The following is a 17,212-nucleotide window of genomic DNA, read 5'->3' as shown; positions in this document are numbered from 1 at the left end:
TTTGTTCGCCTCTCCAACACGATGCTTTCGCCTTTCAGCGGAGGAAAAAAAAAAAAAAAAAACTCCTACCAACTTCATTCAATCAATTCGCAGCAACAAAGCAACAAAAACGCTTCACTCCTTCTTCCCATTCACGCTGCATGCAAATGCCGTCCTCCCACATTTGCTCTCAATTCAGAAGTAATTAACGGCCCGCTTGTTGACAAATGCGGTGGCTATTCCTCGGAGACACTCACATCTTTTTGAAGTCGCAGATGGCGTACTCGGGCCAGTCGATGTAGCAGACCACGCGGCCGGGGAGCTGGTCCGTGTTGGAGTAGTAGTACTGGGGGAAGGCCAGCAGCAGGGCCAGCATCCAGATCACCCCCACCACCACCTTTGTCTCCGTGGACGACATGCGCTGCTGCAGGGGGTGGATGATGGCCACGTACCTGCAGGGACGCATGGAGGTCAAGGGGAGAAGATTATAGGGCTGATGTGACACTTCATGATGTAAATACTATGCAGTGGAGTTACACTGACGTATTGCTTTGATGATACATTGGGCCAATATTGCCGTTTTATTAAAAATCCAATATCGGCCAGTCAGTGTCGTCCGCCTCTGATATGATGGATATGATGCAGTTTGATAGATTACACATTTATTGTAGAATTCATCAATATTGCACTGGTTGTCTATGGGAAGCCCTTAACCTGAATTGATTCTAATGAAACATTTTGATTAGATTCCACACAAGTATACATGAATATGTATTATTATTAAGATCTTGGTTTCCATGGAGAGTTTTAGTGTCTCACGATGGTCTAAATGCTTGAGAAGGTTTTCCACCCTGACGAGAATAACATTATGGGGGAAACACTGAATACTTGTTTTTTTGGGGGGTTTTTTGGCATAAAAATGGTCAAATTTAAAGATACTGAATATTAGTCACAAAATATCAGCTATCGACAGCTTAAATCCAAAAGTATTGGTATCGTCCTTCAAAAACTCATGGTTGAACCCTAGTCTACATCATAGTAAGTAGTGACAGTTATATGAGGATACAGTCTTTTCAGGCAAAGATAAAGCTTTTCTGAAATATAATTTGCTTTGTTTCTATTGGTGGTTGTTTGCCTCATGATGATCACTGACTTGAGGTCATAGTTCACCCACCTTTTTATTCACCACTATGTAACTGTACATTACGTTACATTACATTAAATAATGTTACATGCAACCAGATTACAGTCATCTGATTAAAAAAAACAGTAATCTGATTACAAATACTATTGACTACATTATTTGAAGAGATTAAAGGTATATATATATATGTAGATCATAGACACGCACACATAATTTGACACATTCTAAATAATCTGTAATAGGTTAGATATTGAATGTAACTGCTGACCTGTGATCTAACCCTGATCACATGAAGACAGACTGGAGGAAAGAATGAGATGTTCAGATGGAGGATTCATTGTCCAGTTAGATTCATTGTAGGTTCTTGATGTAGGCAAAGGGTAAAAATGCTCATTTGCATAAGAGTCATGCACTGAAAATACAGCTTTGAAGGTTTAACTCAATACATACACTGGAACAATGCCTGTGGGAAATGTGTATGAGCATTCACACACACACACACACACACACCCACACACATTCATTCACACACACCACCACAATCAGAAAGATTTAAAAGGAAACTTCTTTTCTTTAGCTTATATGTCAAACAATTCTTTGCACTTTTGAAAATATCCCTCTTCGGTTTATGCCAAGTCACACTCCTGGACTCCTGAACAAAAAAAAAAAAACTGGATGGATCTTTGCGGATGACGACAGAATCACAAAACTGTATTCTTTGGAGCGAAACCAACAACAGCATCACAATATCACGGGTGTCTGCTATGAAGCGGCCTTTTAGGATTCAAGTCAAACGATCCCCCCTCAGCGTTTTAGAGTAATTGTTTCACATCGTCATAATCATGCTCCTAATCAGAGAGACGCCAGAGTGCATGAATAACTTAAAAGCGCTCTTCTCCATCACTCACACCATGGCTCGACGGGTAATTGGTTTTAGAAAGACGGTTCGCTGCTAGACTCCGCCGCTTTCCCCCTCGGCAAAAAATACACTATTTCAAAGCGTCAGAGGGGGCGTTTCGTCGATATTTCACCTCGACTCTATTTCATCCCCGGCAAAGATTTTTGCCGGGATGGACTTAAGTTCTTGAGAGATTCGCTTGTATTGATTTGCTTTCATTTGAATCCTCAAAACCTTGTTTATTCTTCTAAGCAACTTAATAACCTGGAAACTATATTTCTCCAACAGCATCCCACACAGAGGCTTTGAGCTGTGCTATTCCCCCTCTGTATCATTTCAATAAACTCAATTGATGATTACACAGTTTTCATTTACATACCGTATATCTTAATAACCCTGAAACCAAATAAAACTGTCCAAGATTGTATATAGACGTATGTAATGATGCCTAGAATACATTAGCGTCAGTTGAATTTTTCGCTGAAGTGCCCCTTTAAGCCAAACTTCTCTGGAGAAATGCAATCCTGAGCCAAAGTGATCTAATTAAAGGCTTAATCCCGCTAATAACCCAAATTAATCTGCTAATTGGACAATCTCACTCTAATTATATCGCGGGGAAGGAGGAGGGCTTTGGAATCAAACGCTCCCAGCGGTCAGCCAAAAACGGGAGATCAAAAACCCTTGGCTTTATTTTGGCTCTGCTTCACGCAGTGCTGGCAGCCGTGGGCCTCTTCATCACGTAGGTGAGTCATCGTCGGGTCGTTGATGGCAGAATCAAACAAACACCTGCAGAACACAACGGACACCCGGAACCTCCAGGGTGCCACCGCTGCTGCCATAGGAACACTGTACATAGACTCCATGCCTACCAGACACCAGACAATAGTATATCGGCATTAGTAGATGCATTTAATTCCTCACGTTTGTTTTAACCTGCTTAAAGAAGGAGATGGGTGGGGTTTATAAAGCATGGCATTCCTGATAAGTAGGTTTAGACTATTTTATAGGGTTTCCTCCTGGAGTATCAGGGAATTTTGAGAGGTAAGTAAGTAAATCTTTAGTATGGCATTTTTCAAAACCGAAGTTACAAAGTGCAAAATAAATGAAAATGAGCAAGACGTAGACAGACAGACAGACAGAAAACAACAAGCATGGGAAAGGTATATTCAAGATAGGGAAAGTCTGGGAATTTTATCAATTCTGTAGGGAAATAAGGGAAAATCAGGGTATTTTAGCCCAACTGGTGTGGAATCCAGACTGAAAAACGACATCAACAAACCAGGAAGGAAGATGGAAGCACTCCGACTGATGGAAAGCTTAAGGAATTATGGAAAGTTATGGGAAGTCGTGGAATTGTACATCAGGGCCACGATGGGGAATGTGTATTTGAAAGTCAATTGAGTATCCTTTTCTGATAATTCTGTAGTAAACAGAATTATTTGCAAGTACTGTGTGGCCGTTGTCTGCTGAGCACATGCACATTCAAGCCCTATTCCATTTTTCATCCAATTTCTTCTTCCACTTTCCGTACATAACAGCTACAGTTAATGATTCCGTCTTCATTCACAGTGAGACTTTCTAATAGAAAATAATCCGCGCTCAAACTCGCTCGGCGTAACTTCGCATGACACTCCTCTTATTCACCTCGCAAAGTCGCTCTCTTCATTCTAATGCCCCAATAACCACCGTTACCGCTGGGAGGTATTTCATCTTTATGGACTTGTCGGTTCAGAGTGTCGCTCCCCTCTGTTTCCCTCCCTTTCATTTGCCGTTGTTCCCTACAGTCTCTGCTCCTCAAATATGTGTCTGTGGGCAAGTTCTGATGCCTCTCACTAGGACACCTTCCCAGTGGGCGGCAGGCAGCAGCGGCAGCTGCTTCGGAGACGGAACGGGTGACATACAGCTCCAATAATCCACAAATAGCACCTAAACTGCTGTGGCAATACACACAACGGTTCGATATAAACACCATGAGGCCACTGCAGGGGGAGTTTTCCTGAAGAGACGTAAGTGATTAAGAAGGGAGCCGCTAAAGCGACAGACGCAATTGCCAACCTTCAAGCCTGCCAGTGGGTTTTTTTTTGCAAATTGCGTTTGAAAGCAGGCTCTGGTAATTTGATCATGAATTTGTTTCCTCTGGTTTACCGGCCTCTCGGGGGGTTGCTGTTGTTTTGCAGAAGATTACATAAAATCCCCATCAACAGATGGGAGGGAGATAGCCTGGGTGAAGGTGGAGGAGCCTGGGGTGTGTGTGTGTGTGTGTGTGTGTGCATGTGTGTGTGTGTGTGTGTGTGTTGGGGGTGGGGGTTAATTTGGAAGAAGAATTGTTGCCATTATTGTCTACAAGCATACATATAACCTGTCACCTCCTCATCTTATCAGCCACCAGAGAATGTCCTGTGCAAAACCAGCATCCACCTGCACACCCATCAACCCCTCACTGTGTGTGTGTGTGTGTGTGTGTGTGTGTGTGTGTGTGTGTGCACGTGTGCATGCTCGCTGCGATCAGTCTGAATCTCTCTAACAATTATTATGAGTTGACAAGTGTTGATTGGTGTGTTGTATGTCCACTCATAGAGCTGATGAGGCTCAAAACTATCTAAAGTGTTACATTAACTCTAATAGGTGTGGACTTCTGTACACACGAGAGCAACACACAAGAGCATCACCTAAATGCTTAAAATGTAAATTAAGAAACATGTATACAGTCGCTGTGTGTGGATCTGTTCTAGGTGAAAGGTGGCATACAGAGTGGGAACAGTGACCTGACCTGACCAGCAAACACACCAGACATCAACAGATTGAGCAGGTCGTCGAGACACATAGAGATACAGACAACACAGAGAGGGACAACATAGTCTCATACAATTTTGAAAAATGAGCACGAACTCGGAAACTCGGAAAAGACCAATTATGTGAAGATCAGATTCCTCCACCACAATATGGATTATGTGACAATAGTATGAATTGGACACACCGTGTTTTGGTCTTGGTTAAATAAGAAAACGCATTTCGAGACTCGGTTTACAAATTCAAAACTCTGTTGAATCATACATTGATCAAAACTTTGGCGTAGACTCCATTTGAAGCTACTGCCCAATTATGAATGACACACAATAATGACACAGAAACTGCTGATTGAGGTAATGAAGAGCGCATTGATTTGCGATTGGCTCCCAAGTGGGTTTGAGAGAAGGTGTGGAAGTGCTCAAGCTTGGATAATGCAAACCAAAGGAGTGCTTCCTTCTTGAGGTTTACACTGATTGGATAGTAAGTGGAAAATGAAAGCGCAGGAGGATCATTTGAATGAAGTAGAACCAAGGAGGCATAGCCTTCGCTGATTAGGCGGGAAGCGGTGAATGAAGGGGAAGAGGGGACGGATCTGTGAATGAAGTAGTCCTCCTGATTGAACTTATGCAAAGCTTCCTTTGTCTCGCTTTTCACGTATTTGCATTTGGAGACAATGTGCTCATGCCACGAAATGTCACACACATGCTCATCGAGAGGCGGAGAGAGACAGGTCGGAGGGGTGAGAATAACTTCGGATGATGATGCCTCAAGGGATAACAGATGGAGGAGGGAGAGGAGGAGGTGGGAATTGAAGGATGGAGGTGAGAGAGCTGGAGAGGAGGCCACCATAAGCTGTCATTAATATGCTATGCACTGCAGTTAAGTCGTCCGCTGCCAAGTCCGGGTCGCACCGGGATGGATTTGGGCAGGAGGAGCAGGGACAAGCAGGCGGGGTGCTTGTCTAGGTGGATACAAATGGGAGATTTCAGATGGCTTGGACCAATCCCAGTAAATAACTCATTTTCATTTGCTGTTGCATTTGCTCCTAAGCCATGTGAGGGGCAGCAGGAGCCTAGAGCTTAGAGGAGCAGGCTTGTGGCCAGAAGGTTAAGGGTTCCACTCCCTGGACCAGTTGGTGGGGAGGGTGAAGGAGTAACGCTCTCCCCTCTGTCAACAAGGACCATAGAAGTGCAAAACCCACCCTCCAATCCTCTTACTCTTATTGTTAAATATCATCAATCTGTGATGTTCAGTGCATATCATTTTGGTGATAGTGATGTGAGTTTTTCCAGTTGACAGAAAGTGAGACTCATGCCCCTTGCTCAAAATGCAACATGTCTTGCATTCTGGTCAATTGATTCAACTGTCAGTGGAGAAATTGGTACCTGCCTCCTCTATGATGGATTTCTCCCTGTATGATTGTTGAACGTCAGTATAAAATGTTGACTCTAGAAAGAAGCCCTTGCTCTTTGATTCTGAGGGACTGACACCAAAAGCTGACATTTACCGCTGATGTTTTAGCTCGCTGAAACATTTTCTGCTGTCAAACTACACTGTAGCTGCGCTGGAAATACCTCGAATAAGAAAAATAACAAAATGGACCCAGAAATTCAAGGTACATCGTAAACTGCTCCAGTGGAATTAGACTGTGGTTGTACTGGGCAGCAGTGTTGCCAACTTTCTTCCAAGGAAAGTAGCTATTGGCTGCTCAAAAACATAGCGAGAAGTCTCCAGATGACATCATACGGTAATTTGCATATCAATATATTTGCTACACTGATCCTGCTCTCCCCCCCACTCTTAGCTTCACTGTGTATGGGAAGTGCTGTGACCATTAGACCACTCTTTGATTAGACAAGCAAGTAGCGCAAATCTGCATCAACCATACCGCTTTGTCTGCAAATGCTTTGGCAGTCAACACATTAACATTGTTCCCCATGGTCAGAAAGAGTTCCTAGATTTGTCACTAGTTACTTTTGAGAAATACAGTCACCAGGGGGGTCTGGGAAGTCACTAATACTAGTGACAAAGTCGCTCCATCCAGAGAAAGCTGCACATGATTTCTGGGTAATGAAGTCCTTCAAACTTTAAAAAATTCAAACGGTTACTTCTTGCTGCCACTTGGGGCCGCCAAAGTGCAAAGTTGTCTAGTGCAGCTTTAATGCTTGTCCACCAAGCTTTTTTTTAACGTAGGGTTAAAGTGTTGCACAGACGGTGGGCAGGGAAAACAATCTGGCTATGAGCAGCAGTGGCTTTCCCGATAACGACGTATCTTGAAAACTCATACTTCACGCACTCCTTCAAGAAAGTTCTTGAAATTTTCACGTGCGTTTCCCAAAGGATATCATGACGACAAAGAACTACTTGAAGATCAACTTCAAGAATCACGTTACCGTAAGACAACACCGGTCGATTAAAGGAATCATCAATTTCCTGAATAAAGCATATCAAGTTGATTGAAGAATCATCAATTTTAAATCAGATATACTGTAGGTCATAGCCTACAACAATGCACTTTATCTTGTCGCATGTAGATTTTGAATGCATATATTCTTTGTAAGTGTGTAATATAGACCCAGCTGACCATTACAGGTCAATATTTTCCACCTGTAGAGGGAACATATTTACTTAATTTGCAGGTTCGTAAACAACTTTTTGTGTTGTTGGCCAGTTGCTTGGGATCTGCTCAGTACAGTGCCAAATAGCTGACTGCATGAGGCACAGGGTATTAATGAGGATTACAGCATACGCTCGAATTTGGTGTAGCCTAGTGATAAATACATTGGTGAAAGGGAGGCAACGTTATTTATTTATTTTCACAATAAGGGTTGGGGCAAAAAGGAAATGCCTCTAATGCTTCTGATGTTGTGAAGTGCAGCTTATTTATGGCACCTGCAGAGATACTTGAAATCTCACGCCAAGTGCCAATGTTGTGGTGAATGAACGACGCATTTCACATACTACTTCAGTGGCGAGTATTTTCAGGAACGTATGTCTTGAGGAATGACTTGAAGATATACTCAGAGCTAAGACACGCTTTGGGAAAGCCTCCCGGATTGAGTGTGTTTGAAGTGTGTGTGTGTGTGTGTGGCCGGTCACTATCTCAATCTGGCTGCTGGCTCTCGCTTCCCCTAGCTCTCAAGGGTAATTGAATTTTAAAACACTAGAAAAGGTCAAGTTCATGGCTTACGCACTGAAAGAGAGATATGCAGAGGAATTACAGGCCATTACCACCTGAGTCACAAGGTACAGACATAGAAACACGGACAATAAGCCTCAGGCTGTATGGAAACAGCTTTGTGGGAATATGCCTTTACTAATAAGTGTGATTAGGAAGTGGCAGCCTGAATGAAACACAAAGACGAGTATGTACACACACATACACACACATAGACACACACACTGATGCTTGTGCACATACACATACACATACACACCTACTGTATACACACAGAAACACACACACACAAGTGCGTGCACACACACACACACACATATACACACATATACACAGACACAAATGCATACGTGTGCACACACACACACACACACACACGCACACACACAGCAGAGCGGTGCTTACGCTCCTGATTTCCATTCAGCCTCATTCTTAGAAGGAGCCATTCCAGTGATAGATGACTATTCATTGAAGTGAACAGAAGCCATAGGCTGAGATACAAAGCCAAGACTCCCAGCTGAGCATTTTCTATATAGAGAGACTATATTATGAACTGTGGCAGGGGCAGATAAAACGTAACACAGCCTATACAATTACTGGATGCTTTCAACCAAAGCGTCTCATAGTACTGTAATATGGGTTCCACTGGGAATTGAACCCCTAACCATGGCAGTATTGGTGCTATTCTCTTACCATTCAGCTACACAGCACCATCTTCATCATCTTAAACATATAAGGAAAAGGGATCCTCTGCATGTGGAGAAAAGAGAGCTCCAAGGCTAACATCTCTTCATAAGCCTGTTTATACAATTATTTACAATTATGAAGAGACAGAATAAAGGCGTAATAACTGATTTTTGGAGACCTTTTTCATCCAAAGAGCCCCCAGCCCCACAATATTTGAAGGAAGTATCAAAATCTCATATCACTATATTCCTAAAATATTCCTATAGGAACTTGAGTATCCCACTGAGTATGTGGAACTCAATATGAGTGTATATCCTATTTATTTTTATTTTTTTTAAAAAACATTCTCATAATATTCCTATAATATTCTTATTGGAACTTTTTATAGCGACCTTATTGTTAATAGTTATAGGTGTTTCTATCACTATAATATCCTTATAGACTTATAGTTTTTGTGTAATATTTGGTAGCCTCCTAAAATGTATTATAGGATGGATTATAGGATAGATCCATAAGATTAAGGATCTTTCTCCTAAGGTTATACTGGGTGATTTGGTTACAGCTGGTCATGATTGGGTATTTGGGTCTCCCGTCTTTCGTTTACTTTTTACAAGAGCTGCGCAGACAGCGGGAACTGCGGCGCTTACCTGTCCAGAGCTATGGCTGTCATTGAGTAGATGCTGGCGAAGACAGCGGCGATGGGGAAGAAGTTGTGGAACCGGCAATAGATCAGTCCGAAGTACCACTCGTTGTGCACGGCGTAGGTGAAGTTGATCACGGTGTTGAAGGCGGACATGGACGCTTCGGCGAACGCCAGGTTCAGCAGAAAATAGTTGGTGACGGTCCTCATGCGTTTGTGCGCCATAATAATCCAGATCACTATAATATTCCCTACCACGGACACTATAACTATACAGCTGTACGCTATGGCCCAGAGGACGATTCTCCAGACCGGCTGCACAAACTGGTTCCAGTATATGGTTCCGTTGTTGGTGTCGTTGGAGCCGCTGGTCCAGTTGCTTGGCACATCAGTGGTATTGAATAAAGGATCCATTTTGCCGTGTGGCACCCAATGTCAAAGTGTGAGCACAGCCACTGGATTTAACCCTAATTCATTACAAAAAAGAAAAATATCCAAGTGCAAAATGCAAAGTGAAAACGAAAGTTTCTTCCACGGCTCGCTGCCGCGTGCTCACTTGAGACTGTACATACTGGCAGCCTATGGAATGTCCACTTGAAGACACTGCTGCCTTGGAAAGAATCAATTCAGGAATTCAGCGCAAACACTTCACATGGAAATTTCGATGGCAATCTATCTATCTTTTAAACTTTCCACTGTGCGTAAAAATGGAAATGCGTCTTTTACGCGCAGCACAAGCCGTCCCCTCATTGCAGTAGCAGAAGCAGTCTGAGTTACACTGAGCTGGCTGTACATGTCTGAGCGCTCTCCTGTCTCCTCTCTCCCTCAGCGGCTCTTGGCTCTGTGCTCTCCTCCTCCTTCTCCTCCTCTTCTCCTCAAACTGAGCGGCAGCACAGCAGCTTATGGAGCATGCCGATGCGCACTCGTCCAATAGGCAATAGGCTTTGTTATTATGATTACTGATGAGTGCAGGTTCCATCAAATTCATATTGCACAGTCGCCTACGGGGTTGTTAGTACTCTAAATAGCTTTCATCCAATTTCATTTAGGCTCATACTTCCCTTGTATGCTCCATTAGGTCTATATGGTTTAGAGAATAACTAACTGCACAGGCAGACATATACAGTGAGAAAAATAAATTCCGATAGACACTAATAATAATAATAATAATAATAATAGAATAGATTAGAATAGAATAGAATAGAATAGAATACAACTTGGTTGTCCACCACAGTGGATTTGTCTTTTGCTTCACAGGTTGGTTAAAATATGACACAACACAATAAATAAATACAGTACAATACACAACATATAATTATTGTAGCTAGTAGTCATAGTAAAGTAATAGTACCAGTAGTAGTAGTCGTGGTAGCAGCAGTAGCAGTAGTAGTAGTACAAAAATAGTACCAGTACTAGTAGTAATAGTAGTAGTAGTAGTAATAGTACTAGTTGTAGTAGTAGTAGCAGCAGCAGTAGTAGCAGTAGTAGTAGTAGAAGTAGTAGTAGTACAGTAGCAGTAATAGTAGTAGCAGTAGTAGTAGCACTAGTAGTAGTAGTAGTAGTAGTAGTAGAAGTAGTAGTAGTACAGTAGCAGTAATAGTAGTAGCAGTAGTAGTAGCACTAGTAGTAGTAGTAGTAGTAGTAGTAGTAATAGTAGTAGTGGTTAGTTAGTAGTAGTTTATCTGTTTGACTTCATAGCATCACATAAAGAAATCCAAAAAGCAACAAGTGGGTAGGTGTTGGTTTGCTTAGTAGAGTTGCTGAAACTGATGAAAGCTTGGATATGATTTGTGATCTATATGCCATTCATCCTTTATAGATTTCATCTCTAAATCAAACCTCAGAAAATCATTTTTTTTATCTGAACATGGTGTGTAAAGATGTGCCGGGCTGTTTGAAAGTCCCAGTCGTCTACTCGCTGCCCCCTCTTGTGGTGTCCTGTCTCACACAGCCCTGGGTTTATAATTGGGGATCAGCTGTTTCATTGGATTTGATTATTCCATCATTCCCTGATGAAAAAGAACTATGGCAATCCAATAATACATTTCAGAAGGATTCTAGACAAATGTCACAGCAAAACTACAAGCCCCTATAGCAATATTATAGTAATATTCTAGTTATACCATAGTAGATAAAAGAATACCATAAAGTAGGATAAGGTTACTATAAATTGAGAACCATATAGACACTATAATCCTGAGAAACACATACACACTATAAGTGAGGAATGGAGTAATATGGAGGAATATTATAGGGAAATTATAGTGATTTTTCTTTAGGATTTAAAGCACAGATAGCGACTAGAGAACCACAGACCCTGTGAACCGCCGGGGGAATATTCTTTTTCCATGCACTGAGGCCATAATTTACGACAACAAGCATACAGAGCGCAGAAAATCCCATCTCTTAGTTGACGCTCCAAGGTTTTCTGCCTCTCCTTTCATAGCTCTCGTACACATTTCACAACATCGCTTTCATTCAGGACCGTTCTGTGTTAATGCCAAGTGCCCGGGTTTCTGTTTTTTCATGTGTGACCCTTTTTGTACGCTGCCATCTTGATCTCAAGCGATGAAATGAAGGCTAAACAAACATCTCAAAATAAGCACAGATGACTTGTTTTGTGGTGGGAGAGAGCGGTGAGGGGGAGATAAGCAGGGGGCTCAGCATCTGGAAAGGTCCTGGACGTGTCTCCCTTGCCGTGTCCAGATCTGGCTGGCAGGGGAAGCCATATCCCCTTGTCCAGAGATAAGGTTTGAAGTGTTTGCCACGGTTTGGAACACACTCTCACCTCCTTTTATGTAGCCATCACTAACAAAAGTTTTTGTATTTATGAAGTATAAAGATGGAAGAATAGAGGAGGCTAGAGGGAGCAGTACTAGGCTTCTAGGATCTTTTATAGATGAATGATTAAAACTGTAATAGGACACATAATCACATAATAAACTTTCTCCAGCTCAGTCAACTTTGATTACTTTGTAGTTACTCTGATCCAAAACCAGTCGAATATGAACATTTTATTCCAGTTTACAGACTGTAATTTGAATACTGGTTTTTATTATCATCTTCAGTTATTAGCTACTATTATTTCATGATAATGATGAATGATGAATGGTGTTTGTGTCCATAATCTCATAATCAAATGCTTCATTTCCATTCAAGCATATTTCCCAGTAATCCAGTGATCACCTTTTTAAATTTAAGTTAATCGCTTGTTTTCAAATGTCTCTGTAATCTGATTTTTTTGTAAATGCAACTGATTACATCATAATTACATGAAGCTAATAGCAGGGAATCAATTACCAGCTTTCTGAGCTTAACATCTGTCCATCTAGATGTTTTCCTACCAGAATAAACATGTTCTTTTCCTTGGTGCTGAAATAGACATTCGCTTTTTCACCGTAGTTGCATTGTTACGTGAGACATTTTTATATTTTTGTGCTTTCCATCGAGCCGCTGTTCAGTCCAAGGTCCGGACTAAAAATGAAGCCCTTCACTCAGCCGACAGAGAGCGGCTCCCCGCTCAATAGAGGATGAACAATTTCCTGTTCAATCGCTGTTTCTGTTTCTCTCCAGATTTGAAGAGAGGTGAAATGTTGACAGAAGTGTTTTCTGTAGAAACACCTGTGGAGTTTTGTTCTAAAATAGAGACAGACATTTGGAAAAGACTGACACCTTCTCTTGCACAATGATTGATAGCATAAAATGAAAAGAAGTAATGTTACTTTTTAAAGAACATGAGATAACTATGTCCTTGGTTGACAAAATGATATCAGAGACTGTCCTTTTCCTTTTGGAGGGGATCTTAGAGATATTGAATGATGAATGTCAGGTTGTGATCTTTCCCCAAAATAACTATATTGAAATAAAACTCTTAAAACAATGTATTTCTTAATCTTTTTCTCTTGTCTTTCTTTTTGCCATCCGAGATGTCCTTCCTTTCCTCCTTGCTGAATCAACGCAGCAATTATTTATTCCCACATCTGCCTAATGGTCCCTAAACAGAGCAATCTTCAAGACGAGGTCAGCGTGAAAACAACTCGTGCTGAGGTCAAATCAATTCGCCATTCCATTTTCCGTTATGGTGGGAACATCTGAGCGGTGTCAGATTGTTTCAGACGCATTTGGCAGGAATGTCACCGGCAACCAAGCCAAACAAACACTGCAGCCGAGGCCGGAGTCAAAACCGAGACCAGCACAATGCAAATCCAACTTAAGACCAGCATCACAGTGAAAAATTGATGAAAAAGTGAAAATTAGATATCAGCTCCATTTTATTCTACTGTAGTAATCACACATTTTGAAACATTGAAATTATATTATTGCCACTTTGCAATGACATTTTTAAATTGTTGTTTACATTCTGGCAAGCCAATGCCATCGCTAGAAAGATTTGTGGCTCAGAAATAAATAAATAAATTAAAAAAATAATAATAATTCTGCACAGTCAGACTTTGTTATCTTTGAACTTTTATTTATTACATCGTGGTTGTATTGAATCGTGAACCCCATATCTTGTATTGAATCATATCGTGAGATAAGCAGATCGTCCCATCCCTAATTTACATCAGTTTTTCTGCTAATATTTCAAAACAAACATTATTTAGGCATTTTAGTAAACTACAACTGGACATATGATAGAGGATTACTACATGACAGAAAGCCATCATAGAATAAAGCAGATCTGTGTCAAACACTTCATTGCTGCTAACTTACGATTCAAGTCTGCCAGTCATTTATTGCCCAAGGGGAAGATTAGTTAGATCCAATCACAGTAAAAAGAAAAACAAGTTAGTCTTTGCTGTCTGAGACCGAGTCAAGGCCAAGTAAAAATGCTAGCATTTCCGAGACAAGACCAAGTCCCTTAGAACGTGGGTCTCAAACTGATCTGGAGTAAGCTTCACTGCATTCCATAACTGGAGTGACTTCTGGCACCAGTCAATGGTAAATCTAAGTTGGGGGGGTGATGACGAAGCTCTTACATTTCAGAGATAAATGTGCATGTCTTGCACTCATCATAAAACAGTGCACATAGTGCCATGGTGGTGATTAAGAATTACTGTCCCCCAAGGGGAGAATACACTTCTTGAGTCAAACACTTTCTTTATCTGCGGGTAAGTCATTTTCTACCTCGGACCAGTGCCCATTAGGAAATTAAATATGACCTTATCAGAGAATAATCGCAATGAACATATACATATAAAGCATATGCCCTGTCTTTGTATCTCTGGTGTGAAAGAGGTCATAGTGAATTCAGAGCAGAGATGGACTGGGTTTGTCACTGGCATTCAGAATGAAAGGTCCTTGCTCTCCTGGCTCACTGCAGCCTCTGAATGAGCAGCAGTTTAATGGTCATTACCACAGCCAGTATATTGACTTTCCACTTAGCTGGTCTATCCGTAAGGCCTTTTGACGTCCTGTAACATAGATACAGTAGATCTGTTTTGCTCAATTTGTCCACCTATTAATCGCAATTATTGAAATCTCAGAATGGGTTTCAATCCATTATGAAAAGACGGATTCGTAATGCTCTTTCTTGAAGTAAAAATCCACACTAAAACACTTTAACACGGTTAGTGTACCTTGCATTTCTGGGTACATTTTATTATTTGTTGGTGTATTTTTCTTCTTCTCACAGATAAGTGGCAAATGTAGACGATATGACGTCACCTCCGGATATTTCCAGCCCAGCTACAATGGTTTGATAGCAGAAAATGTTTCAGTGATCTAAAACATTAACGGTGAAAGTCAGGTTTTGATGTCAGTCCCTCAGGATCAAAGAGCTTCTTTCTAGACTCACCATTTAGCACTGACATTCAACAATCATACAGGGAGGAATCCATCATAAATGAGGCAGAGAGACCAATTTCTGATTTCATTGAAGTGACGTTTGAAGCGTGGCTTTGAGGCCCGCACAGGACGACAGCTGCCTAAATTATTCAATTAGACTTATGTTTTATCCACATAGAAACTTTCACAAAGTTAAGATCAATGTGTAAGTCATCTATGTCAACCCCTCATGAGCCTTGTCTACCTCATGCAGGTAGAACACCTGCACCTTGTTCTACACAGTTCTGACGGAATGTCAGCAAGGAGTCGAGGATGGAAGGACGGAGGAGAAGACGCATTTTGTCTCTCTTCTATCACTATCACTATCCCTCTCTCTACCTACATGTATAACCCACAGCTAAATGCAACAGGTTCGTGCCCCTTCTCTGGAGCTTGTCGAACGGCATTCTGGGAAGAATGGAGACGAGACGAGGCAGGCTGAGTGAAAGTGGGCACAATAAAAAAGTAAATTACAGCACTGTATTCCAGGAGCATAAAATAGCTCCTGGAATACATTTAACATCACAGATTGATGATATCAAACAGCGTAAGAATACTGAGGGTGCAATTTTCCTTTACATCAAAATAATAATGGCAGCATAACAAACATGGTAAGCTATGGTTGATAAAGAAAGACCATAATTTGGCAGTAACAGCCACTCAGTCACATACATTTATTGGCATTATGCTCTATTCACAGCACTTGAATGGACAGGATCCGTATTCCCATTTATATGAACACAGTTGAATGGCTTTCAAAGATGCAATCTAGAATTTATGACATTTGAGTTTGAGGTTTGTTCACATATATTCTTCTGACTGTTCGACCAGTAAATAGAAACTAATTCTTAAAGCTTTTAAAACCCAGTAATACTCAAAATACAGGACCGGTTTATTCCAGAGGTTACAAAAAATACAAATATAAAGAAATCTTTTACAGCCTTGATATATATTTTCTCATATTTATCAGTCATATATTGTCAGTCATCATATCAAAAGCTCAGACAATGAATTTCAGAGTGAAAAAAATGTGTTTAATCCAATACATCACTAAGTAAATAAAGCCAGTTGTGGGGTGATCAGTGCTTAAGACTGTCTGATCCTCAAACACTGTCCACACATGAATCAGCAGTCTATAGCAGCCAACTTAGGTGTAATGAATGAGTGTAGTGACTGATAATATGGAAGAACTGCTGGCTAATATGATAATGTGCTAGCTGAATGGAGTCTAACATTATTATTACAATATCAGTGTTTATTACAATTGTGACTCATTCAGAGGGACATTTTATTAAATATTAACAAGTTATCAGTTGTTACAATGACACTACAATAACAACCACCTTTTCTATTCATTCAGATATTATGATTTTAGGCAACCCATGCTCTCCATCACTGTGGAGAATTACATTTACACTCACACAACGGCAATTATAAATCAAATAATGAGAAATCAAAATAGTGATAATTGTATCCTTCCCTCACTGGGTAAAAGCAAAAGGTTGTGTGTGTGTGTGTGTGTGTGTGTGTGTAGGTGTGTGTGTGTGTGTGTGTGTGTGTGGTTGGGATAGTGGGGATGGGCGGCATAAAGTTGGATTCAAATGACTAAGCAGAAGAAATGAGCTGGGTTTCTCAATTTAAACACTTTCTCACTTTCTTCCCATGCAAACTGTCTCCCAGCCTGGCTAATGGTGCCGGGGGACTTAGGCACATGAAAACATTTCCCAATTCCAAATGTTTATTTATTTATTTATTTTTTCAAACCTTCTTCTGACCCAAGCTTTGAATAGCTTAGCCTAAATGTTCCCCTCTCACCCACTGGAAATTTCAATTCCATTATTTGTCAAAGCTGTGAGTCTCTATGCTGCCTTTGATTACTGGCACCCAATGACCTTCAGAAGCTACATAGGAGTGATGGATTGACGTCCCTTAACAGAGATCAATAAACTTACCAATCAGTTAGACAGGGCTTTGGAAAGATGACTTGGCCAAGGTTTGGCAAGCTTGTAAGTGTGGATCTATTTGTGCAATGCATGAACATTCATTTATTCATTCATTTTCTTTACCCTC

The 17,212-nt window shown here is 41.0% G+C and overlaps 1 protein-coding gene across 1 annotated transcript in view; it reads right to left on the bottom strand.

Annotated features, from left to right (window-relative positions):
- The window catches only part of tacr1a (tachykinin receptor 1a), a 29,102-nt gene extending 19,372 nt beyond the window's left edge, over nucleotides 1-9,730 (bottom strand). Inside the window, exons 1-2 of the mRNA XM_071918667.2 lie at nucleotides 9,324-9,730; nucleotides 237-431 (exon numbers count right to left, since the gene is read on the bottom strand). Of these exons, the coding sequence (XP_071774768.2) occupies nucleotides 237-431; nucleotides 9,324-9,730 (602 nt within the window). The remainder of the gene's footprint in view (nucleotides 1-236; nucleotides 432-9,323) is intronic.
- Nucleotides 9,731-17,212: the final 7,482 nt, after the last annotated feature.

This window comes from Centroberyx gerrardi, chromosome 8 (genome assembly GCF_048128805.1).
Source record: "Centroberyx gerrardi isolate f3 chromosome 8, fCenGer3.hap1.cur.20231027, whole genome shotgun sequence".
In the NCBI taxonomy this organism is placed as follows: domain Eukaryota; kingdom Metazoa; phylum Chordata; class Actinopteri; order Beryciformes; family Berycidae; genus Centroberyx; species Centroberyx gerrardi.
The sequence above is the reverse complement of the archived record's forward strand: the minus strand, read 5'-3'. Positions and strand labels throughout refer to the sequence as shown.